General features: G+C 39.6%; 1 protein-coding gene across 1 annotated transcript; it reads left to right on the top strand.

Annotated features, from left to right (window-relative positions):
• The first annotated feature begins 148 nt into the window (after nucleotides 1–148).
• Nucleotides 149–4,785, top strand: ppdpfb (pancreatic progenitor cell differentiation and proliferation factor b). The gene is made up of 5 exons (XM_079273559.1): nucleotides 149–288; nucleotides 1,711–1,806; nucleotides 2,369–2,446; nucleotides 3,733–3,826; nucleotides 4,258–4,785. Exons 2-5 carry the CDS (start codon nucleotides 1,752–1,754, stop codon nucleotides 4,376–4,378), a joined length of 348 nt encoding a protein of 115 aa, XP_079129685.1. The 5' UTR covers nucleotides 149–288; nucleotides 1,711–1,751; the 3' UTR covers nucleotides 4,379–4,785.
• Nucleotides 4,786–10,592: the final 5,807 nt, after the last annotated feature.

Here is a 10,592-nt window from a genome sequence, read left to right as displayed (position 1 = left end):
AAAATAATGATTTTTAAGCTCTGACCTTTGGTACTACTTATTTCTGTCGTTCATTTTTTGACGTCACTGTTTTATACGCCCCGCCCCCTTGACTGCTTCGTCACCAACCCCGTGTTATAAAGTCGCGAGCTGACCGATGCAGTCAACAAGAAGCCTCGCTGACATCCTGTCGGACACAACTCTTATGTTCCAATGGGTCCCGTCGCCTAGCGTTTACTGCCCCATCCTCGCCAGACTGAGTTGAATTGGGTGCTACGGAACATCAAGTACGTTTGGGTCCCTAAAGAGGTACGTTGAGGGTATCCCCCGGGTTATAAAATGGTGGTAACACAGTATTCTGGTGCCGGTGAGGAGGAGACAAGTTTGCATTCCTGAAAGCCGTTAATGGCAGAAATCTCCTTTGGTGTCAGTAACAAACCTACTTGGATAATCTTATGAAAATGTCGTGTTTTGGGTTAAAATGTATGTACCCTTTCTGGCTGGTGGGGCGAGCTACTGCTAGCTTGTCAAAACAGTATCTGCCACAGAGTCTTTGTTATGTTTATTTCTATAATCTAGAATAATAAACGTTATGTATGTCCTTTTTGTCGTTATATAACTATGTTGTTTCATTCACAGAATACTAATGGTCATGTTACCGGTGGTGTTGACTCATATTCCCTTTAAGATAGCCTTTTATTTAGCAACCAATCCTTCTTAAATGATAGTTTTATTTAAGTTTTTATGATACTGTTTATTTATTTTTCATGGTACAGAATAACGTCAAAATGTCGGTTTGGTGCAGTGACCATCTCATGTAAACAAGACCCCTGCAAAACATGGGGTGACGTCAAAAAAACAAAAAAAAAACAACCTTCTGGTTTTATACATTATGTATTTTCGCACGTGAGACAGGAGCAGTTTTGATATACACTTTATTTGTGTACATGTTCCTCTTCGAATCCTCCGTGTTTTGTTTGTTAATTTCTGGTATATATTCAGTGTTGAAAGGATTAGTTTACTAATTGATAAATCAATCATCTGTTTAAGACGTTTATCAAGCAAAACTGTGAAACACATGCCTGTTGTTAGTGGTTTCTTACATGTTATATAGTACACTGTATGAGTGATTTAGGAACCATTCATTAGTTGCAGCCTTGTATAGTATTACACGGTTATAAGGTTAATTTATTTGACATTTTACAACACAAGGAATGAAATGATGTAACTACAATATATTTATATATATATATATATATATAACATAATACATTATGATGTTTGTTAGATCTGAAAGGATTATGTAATAAATCAGATAGTATATTGATAGACATTTACATTAATTTTATTGGTAAATAAATATTTTTAAAGCACAAATACCAAAAAGATCTGTGATTCTATGAGTGTAAAATGCATATTTTTGGATTTTGGACTGTTGGTTGGACAACACATTTGAATGACAGCAATTTTTCACTACTTTCTGGTGTTTATAGACCTAACAACTACTTGATCAATTGAGGAAGTTATTGGCACATACATCTATAATGAAATGACAGTAGCTTGGTAATAATAAATATTATTTGAAGCCCCCGTTATGGAATCTTCATCATTTCTGTCTTGGATCCCTTTGTGGGCATTTGTCTTGAAAGGAGTATTGAAGAATGTCTCAAATCCTTTGCTGAGTAATGTATCCCAGACAGTTGTGATCATACTGTTGTTTTTCCTCTCCAGGTTTCCATCAAGCACAGCATACAGCGACCAACTACAGTAGAATGGCATCCATTCCAGCAGGGGGTTCTCTCGTGGCAACCACTGACTACTACCGAAGTGAGTCTCTCTCCTTTGTATTCCCTTGTCACACCAGTGCATAGAGCCAAACTGACTATACTGGAGATGAGGCATCATTAAATGGCTTGACATTTAGATGTAATGAGTCATCTTGTTTTTTTTTCTGATTTAAAAGATGACTAGTAAGTATGGGCTGTGCTCAGGGTAAAATATTCATGTCTCAGGGTGAATCATTGGTTTAATACTTGTAGCATAAGTAACCTATTCCTTGTTTGTCATGACTCATGAATCAAGTTCTACTGAGTTTTAATGCTGACCAGTCATTTCCTGCGTATCACAAATATTAGATTTATAGGTAAAATAGACAGTCGCCCCTCAGACTGATAACAAGACAAAAATTGATTGAATCCCTCCGCCGCCCCTCTCATTTTAAGGGAACAGATAGATATTACATCAAGGTCTTCTTGTGGGTCAAAGCACTAACCCTTCAGTGTGATCCATACAATCTTTACTTGTTACCTTTCACCTTTTCAGTTTGGTTGACTATGACTTAATCAACGATTTGCTCAGCGCTCTTTCTGCTGATTCTCTCCTCCTGCAGGGCGCATCGGTTCTACATCCAGTAGCAGCTCGTGTGGCAGTTCGGAGTACAGTGGCGAGGTCATCCCTCACTATCCAGGTGTGTGTTTGTATCCATGAAACATAGAAGATTCAAGTCTTTATGCTAAAGAGAACCTCAGATATTCACTGTGTCAGTGTGGAAAAGCCTCCATAGGAAGATGTTCGAGCAACTGGTCAACGTCCTGTGTGCATTTTGTGCAACAGTTTCAAAAGATGGGGAAGTTACTCAATAATATCGCCGGCAGAGCTTCAGTTTCAGTCACCTCGAGGATCGCTGTGGTGAAGTCATAACCACTGTTTCCTCAGAGCGAATATGGTTGAGTCATCCTGGAAAACACCCAGTCTAATCTCGCTTTTTCTATTCCAACAGAAACGTGCTTTTCAGTCCTGTATTTTCACTTTTCCTCCCAAGATTAAGGGATTTCTTTACTCCCATTCAGTTCTCTGATGTCAGTATTAACAGAAAAATCATTCAGCCCCTGGTACACCACTATATCCCTTAAGACCGATTGACTTAAATCTGCTGACTTCACCAGTAATCCTGGATCAGCGTTTCAGTGCAGCTTGGCTGTGAAAACCACTGAGTCCGTTTTTTAATGGTGTCAGGGTGACATTTTCACACAGATACACTCCACAGTGCTGGAAATGAATGTAGGTGAAAGGGAAAGTGTGTGTGTGTGTGTGTGTGTACACACAAAGACAGTGGAATGCACATGCCTTGCATTATTAAACAAAGAAACAAACAGGGAAACGATATGATGTTAGACTGTATAGTATTACATTGTGGTACTTCATTACAGGGTTTGCATTGTTAGCTGGGTGTTATAACAAAGTAAGCAATTAGTCAAAAAAAAAAAAAGTAGTTCAATCAAATTTAGGAAACTAGTTCACATTGTGGACTGTCAAAATATTTTGGGAGAGGCCCAGTAACTATATGTACACAATACATCCCTCGCTGTCTCCACTTTGAGAATTGGCTTGACCTAGAAGTTAATCATGACACGCAGCAGTCGTTCTGTGCATTTCGCTGCCTGTGTGCAAATGGAGCTGTTACTCAAGTGGTGACACAGTGAGGCAGAGTCCTGAAGGGTGAAAGCTGAGTCATGTCTCCCCTTTGGAGTGTAGCTGATGAAACACACACTCAACTCAAACACACACACTCTACACACTCACATTGGGTCGCTGTAATGTTCAGTCTGCTGTCATCCACTCTGTCCCTGGGTGTTAAAATGTCAAATGAATACACAAAATGACACAAAGTCCACAGTGAGAAAGTTGAATTAAATGGACAGTAGACGCTGTGTTACCTGTATAAACCCATGTCTTCATTATCTGCCTCCACAGGACTCCCCAAGCAGGACTCAGGACATTGGTGGTCCAGTTTCTTCTTTGGGAAGCAGCAGGGGATGACCCCACTGACTGAGGAGGCACAGCAGAAGTAAGTATAAGTCAGCTTTGTATATTTTGTGAAATAAAGCTGCCACTGATCCAACCTGGCAGGGCTTAAACAGGTTACATTTTGTGCAAAACTGGTTGAACTGGCATTTGTCATGATGTCATCTAACTTATTACATTAGTGATAAGAAATATGACAATATGTTTAGCATAATAGTATGTTTGTTTTTGAACTCACTAAAAGAGCCATTAGTGTCAGACAGGTTCTGGAATTAAAAATGCTTTTCTAAGATGTGGGAAAATTTTTAAAACCTCAAATAATCACAAAACTGTCACTCCATCCATAATGTAGATTATTCAATCAGTCCTGGTTTGGATGCAGGCTATGACTTGTCCCTGTGTAAACTAATCACACTGGTCACACCCTTTCTATTATACAGTATCAAGAATAGCTTTTCACTCTCTCTGTCTCAGGGCGGGGGTCCAAGTCCAAGGTGCAGTGACTAATGGTCAGATCACCTGCGTTGCCCGAGAGATGGTGATGCAACGCCAGGTGAGCGAGAGCAGCGACGCAGGGAGCCCCGCCTCCTCCTGATCCTCACTCTGATCCACGTCGCTCCTCAGATGGGGGGGGGGGGTTGAACTGATGACCAACGCTAGGTGACGGGAGGATGTCCCGTTTATCTTATTAGTTTGTTTTTTTAATATATTATTTGTTGTAGTTATAGGGCTGCCTTTGTTTTTGTTTCTGTAACCTTGTGTGTTTTTTTTATTGACGACCAAGAAAAAAAAAAAAGGAATTTAAAATAAATACAAAAAACAAGAATATGATGCAACTGATAAACTCTTTTGTGTTTGTTTTTTAACATTTGTGCTGTGTTTGTAATACTGTGTTGCATAAACACTCTGTGGTGCATACACATCAACATGTCTTTGTTAAACATTTTTCACTTTTGTCAACCTGTGATTGCAAATGCAATAAAGTAGACTCTTGCAGCCTAATGTTCTGTGTCGGGGTCACGTCTTTGCTCTTCTCACACACAACATATAGAGCAGAATTTAAACTTAAAAATAAGTTGTTTTTAAAAAAATGCTGCAATAGAAGTATAGTTTGAACACATACAGGATAGCTTTCATGATTTTAACTCTTTTTATATCCTTTATTACAACATGTGACACGTCCATAGCAGTTGGTTGACATAGCCTTATAAGGACCAGGAGGTGAAGGAGTCTGTGTTTGCCAGCAGCGGTTCATTTGTTTTGTACAGGGCTATTCCAGGAACAGAGTAAACACCACTTCACTTCCTCCAACTGCTGCTGCTGCTGCCGGTGAACCCAGAGGCATGCGTTGTGTAACTGTTTGCTCATTGTCTAAACACCCACTACATCTGGAAACTGAGTCCAGTTGTCTCTAAGGATTAAAAAAAAACATTCATGCACAAACTGGGCTCAGCTCCCCCCACCAGATTGTTTCACCAGGTTGTTTTTTTGCTTCTGAAGTTTCAATGAAATTTGAAATGGCAACATTCTTTGGATGCGTCTTTGCTTTCAAACATTTCTCACACTTTAGGAGTTTGCCTTGACACTACATTTACTTTCAAAATAATTTTATATCTAGAGAGAGTAAAGAAACATTAACTTTAGAACCCAACACATCTGGGAGATCCGTGACAATGCCAATCATCCAGTGGTGGAAGAAGTAGAGGTAACAATACAACTCTGTAGAAATAGGTACAGTTACTATACAAGTTAAAGTTTTACATTTAAAACTTCCCTTAAGTTAAAGCAGAATGTACTCAAAGTATTGAAGTGCTTATTGGGCAGAATGGTCCCTTTTTAGAGAGTTATATTATTATATATCATATTGTGATATTTTTCCTAATGCTTTAACACATAAGCAGTTTTTCAATGGTACAGCTGGTGGAGTTGGATCTAATTTTAACTATATATGCTGTTGGATTGTTTAGTCTGTAACAAAGTATAATATCTTGGAAAAGTATTTCATGTTTTGTGAGTACAATCATAATCTGTGAAGTAACTAAAACTGTAGATAAATATCGTTGAGTGAAAAGTACAATATTACCCTCTGTGATAATGGAGTAGAACTATAGAGTAGCATAACACATGAATAATCTCCCCAGATGTCCGAGAGATGCTTCACTTCACAACGGTAGGAGCTGCTGCAGCATGTTGGTGTTTTTGTGTGCGTGGATGTCTTGATTCAGGTTTTTGTTTACCTGCTTGGCTCACCTCAATAAGCGTTGACGTTCATGTCTTTTGGTTGTGGTTGGTGTTTTGGTATCTGCAGGCTGAAATGCTGCTACTTTCTATCTGTTTAACTGTGGGAGGCATATTTGCATTGTCACTCATTTATTTACGGCGAAAGTGCCAGAGCCCAATAGTACATTTGACTCTGCTGCTAAACAGCATACATGACTCACTTTGAAAACATTGACAGAGCCCAATGGTACATTTGACTCTGCTGCTAAACAGCATACATGACTCACTTTGAAAACATTGACAGAGCCCAATGGTACATTTGACTCTGCTGCTAAACAGCATACATGACTCACTTTGAAAACATTGACACAGATCATCATCTTTAAGATACGCCTTTATTTTGAAATTCCAAAGGCAAGTTTGTATTACCATTTCTGTTCAACCACACCAGTTGCATACAGAGTAATATAATTGTCAAATCACACGTTATTGTGAGTTTATATTTCAATGTAACTGATTGTGTTAAACATGATATTGTCTCATATTGCTCGCAGGACCCTGAATTGACGAATCAAAATTGTATTGTGGCAGACTTTGTGATATCAGCATGTAGTGTATCGTTGTCCAAACAATGGATATAATATTGTATCGTGATGAAACTTGTGATTTACACAGCTAGTGTTTCATATTTCATTGTACTATATTAATAACTTTTTATGACCCAGATATTCTGGCTGCATTACTGTAAAACAAGTAATGTATTTATTGCCAATTCAACATTCAGTTTTTTTAAAGTATAGCCTTTCTGTTTATGTGTTTACTTGGGTAACTGCTGCTTACAATTGCCTTTGCAATGGTCATTATATTCACAGGTGTAAATAAAGCAGAATTTAATTAAATTAATATACCCGTCTATACAATAAACTCCTCACTGCATCCCTTTTATAATCATTGGCTAAGTTAACTGCAATAAAACAGCAAGTGTTATGGTCAACAAGTTTCTGATGAAATGTATATTCAAATCCTACGAGCAGTGGTCATCACATGCCCACAGTAAGGGTGATAACGATGCAGAAAGAAAACCCCTCCTAACTTAAGCATCTTCTGTTTCCCAAAATTACAAATCCACAAACCCGCTTTATCTTCTCACTTATACAAGTTATCCTGACTTGCAGAGAAACATTTCCCTGCTGACTGTAGTGCAGCCAAAATCCTGACGTATGGATTTTCCAATTTGACTGTGAAATGGGTTTGTGTAAACACCGCTGTCCTCTATTCCCCCCTTCGGCCTCTGTTTGTCTGTATGAAACAGAGGAAAGACAAACAATACTGCAAAGTGGCATCTCTGCAGGACAGTGTTGAAAGGTTGAGGGTTTGTTCTGAGAGCGGCCGCTCGTCCTCCCACGCTGCAGTTTTTCCGGGTCACCGGGTGCTCGGAGGGTCATCGAAAAAGTGGGAGAGAAGGAGGCAATATCATCTCTTCTTCATCTGGATCTTCTTCACTTGTTGTCAGACTCCCCTCCCTGTTTCTCTGTTCCACAACATCTGTTCTTCCTTTGACTCCCTGGTTGTTGTGCTGGGCGATGGTTGAAAACTGTACCATGATAATATTAAGAATATCAATTAATAAGGAAGATATGTTTTAAGTTTGCTTTGTTTGTCAGGATTAGGGAAGAAACTACTGGCCAGATTTTCATGAAGCTTATTGTGAGGGTGTAGCATGCGGGCCAAGGAAAAACTCACAACATTTTGGAGTGGATCACACTCACAGACTCACGCATTATTTTCCATTAGCCAAACGGCCTTTAGCGGCGGTTTGTGCCCTCAGAGGTTCCCTTTCGTTTTTTTTTTTTATTGATTAGTCTGTAAAATGTAAAAAAGTGAAAAGTTCAGTCGGACCAATTGTGTGTTGTTTCCAACCAACAGTGCAAAACCAAATACATTCAAATTCCAATCATACAAAACAGAAAAGCAGCACATCCTGAAAGTTCATAAATGATAATTCTGTGTATCCAGTTTTCTCAGTTTCCTGAATACAGGACTCGAGAATGTTGAGAATTTGGTGGTTCAAGTCGGATGTGGTTTTGATATTAGGGACATTTTAGTTGTTTAAGGAACAGATTCTGATCCACATAATCAATATGTTTCATATTAATCACATTACGTGAAAAGGTTTTCTATACCTGAGTCTGCAGCAACTTAAATATGTCTGTTTTAACTCTTGGATTCTTCAACAGTTTGAGCCTCTTGTTTGCACATGCTGCTGTTTACTAATTTTTATTTGCAAGACCTTGGAAGGCAAACCAGCATAATAATCCTACAGAGATTAATATGGAAGATATGGATCTTAATCTATATTTCATTATCTTCAGCGACTGGAGTCAAATTGACCCGCTGCAAACAATCTTACAAAACACAAACTGAATTTTCACAGTACTCGTCCACTGAAATGATCCTTTGTGAGGCTCAGTTTTCCTCATTACATTTACATTGCTCACCATTTGAACCACTCTGCTTCATTACAGAGCTACAAGTAATTTGTCTTTGCCCAAATCCAACTTTGTGACAATACAAACTTTTGACTCTACCTGAGGCCTCCAATTTCCACTTCATTTCCACTTCATCCTTTGATAGTAAATGTCCCCTTGTCTGAGCTTGTCTGTTCAACTCAGGCTGTCAAATCCTGAGCAATGGGGACGTTAAGGGGACCTGCTTTTTTAAACTTCCTTTCAGTCTATGAACAATGAGGTGCGCTTGTTTCCTTCTACTTGACGCCCCGGTCAGCAGGGCTTGTTGCTTTGGAGGTGGAGAAGTGAAGCGAAGAAGAGCCCAGGACAATGTTGACCCATAATCCTTTGGGGCCGATGCCACCTGAGAATCCTGGGAAGAGAGAAACCAAAGAGTTGAATCGTGAAACAATTTAGAAATATATTTTTGTAAGGCAATCCACCTGTAAGATATATCATTAATGGTTTTTACCTGCAGTTTTTACAGGTCACTGGGTGCACTGGTTGCAAACTGGTATCAATATAAAAGTATCAGATTCTCTCCTTCGGTCTCATTCTCACATCCCTAACCCTCCTTCTCTTTTTAAATATCTGTTCTGCTTTCGGGTTCCTGATTATTTTTGAGACTGATACCGCTGGCATCGATCACTGTAGTTTATTTTGAGTGAGTCCTACATGTTAAACGTCCTGCTGCTATAAATGAACCCAGAGCAAGCAACCAAATAAGTATAGTCATCCCCGGCTGACAAATACACTCTTGATCTCTCGCATTTAATAAAAACTACAGTCCCCAGTTGTCTTCGGAATCTCTTTTTAGAGAGGAAAAGTTCTGTTCGTGGTCCCTTTTTGATTGATTTATGTCTTCAGTAAAAGAGAGTGAGCTTGGCGCTGAGAGCTACAGACGCAGTAAGGAAGTCTGAAAGTGATGAGAGAGAGAATTCACTGCAAATCGACCTACTTACTGAGTGTACAGCCATGTCTTCGTACATATAGCAGGAGTGCTTGTATTTAGTCTATTTGCTTGTAGACCTACGCACTCATTTACACACCAGGGCCAGAAAAGTCCTTTAAAAGTTCAGGAGATGTCTTTTAAAGAGGTCAAACCCTGTCTGTCTGTCTGTCTGTCTGTCTGCCTGCCTGTTGGTTGGTATGTCCTTCACAAATCTCAAGAAGCGTCCATCATGATCTACTTCATACTGTGTCTGTGTGTAGAGTTTTACCTGGAGGCGTGGCCATGTTGACCCACAGGGTGACGTGTCTCTGATTGTGTCTGATGGAGTCGTTCTGACAGATTAACATTTCATCAAGAGGCTTCATCTGCTCCGGGCCGGGGGGCAAGTCTGAGAACGAGAGAGACAGACGCATGTACTCAGTACTGAGCCATATTATTATACTCTACTCCGTTTACATACACCACACCTTGCTGATTTTGCTGCTTCTAATCACACCACTATTACTAAGTATTCAACCAAATAACATCCCAGTGAAGACAAACAGGGTGTTGTTTTCAGAGTTCAGCCAGCAGGGCCAAAGGTAAAAATGGGTTTAGAAGGCAGTGTTGTTTTCCAAAATAACCCATGTCTATCCTTCAGTATATTGCTACCTTTACCCTGCATGAAGGAAACACACACCTCAGGCTTTAAAAACAGTGATTACTCTGTGTGCCTTCATGCGTGCGGGCCTACTTTTGTAGAAGTGGTTGCGGGCGAGCAGACAGGCTGGAGAGTTGACGCTGGTCATGGTGTGTCAGATGTGCGGAGTCACTCACCTACAGGTTTAACGAGAGAGAGAGAGAGAGAGAGAGAGAGAGAGAGAGAGAGAGAGAGAGAGGTGATTTTAATAAGCTGTTCATCAGGTTTATGGTGAATAAACGTCTTTACAAATTAAAGTGAAAACAGTGACAAACAAAGAAAGAGAATAGCTTTTTCAATTGTCGTCATTACAAACTACAGTTGTGTCTTTTGAATGAGCCATACGTCATAATCCTGACATGTATTAGGAAATCTCTTGATTTTTGAGTCTTGTGTTGACAGACTGACGGACGGATGTATATTAGTGTTGGAACGGACCAGTTGATCCGTA

Source organism: Melanostigma gelatinosum (genome assembly GCF_949748355.1).
Source record: "Melanostigma gelatinosum genome assembly, chromosome: 8".
NCBI classification, from domain to species: domain Eukaryota; kingdom Metazoa; phylum Chordata; class Actinopteri; order Perciformes; family Zoarcidae; genus Melanostigma; species Melanostigma gelatinosum.
The sequence above is the reverse complement of the archived record's forward strand: the minus strand, read 5'-3'. Positions and strand labels throughout refer to the sequence as shown.

Excerpts from the sequence above, each read along its gene's own strand:
- ppdpfb (XM_079273559.1), top strand. The coding sequence starts at position 1,752 with ATGGCATCCATTCCAGCAGGGGGTTCTCTCGTGGCAACCACTGACTAC. Across the intron at positions 2,447-3,732 it reads GGTCATCCCTCACTATCCAG|GACTCCCCAAGCAGGACTCA; the intron begins GTGTGTGTTTGT and ends CTGCCTCCACAG. Across the intron at positions 3,827-4,257 it reads ACTGAGGAGGCACAGCAGAA|GGCGGGGGTCCAAGTCCAAG; the intron begins GTAAGTATAAGT and ends TCTCTGTCTCAG.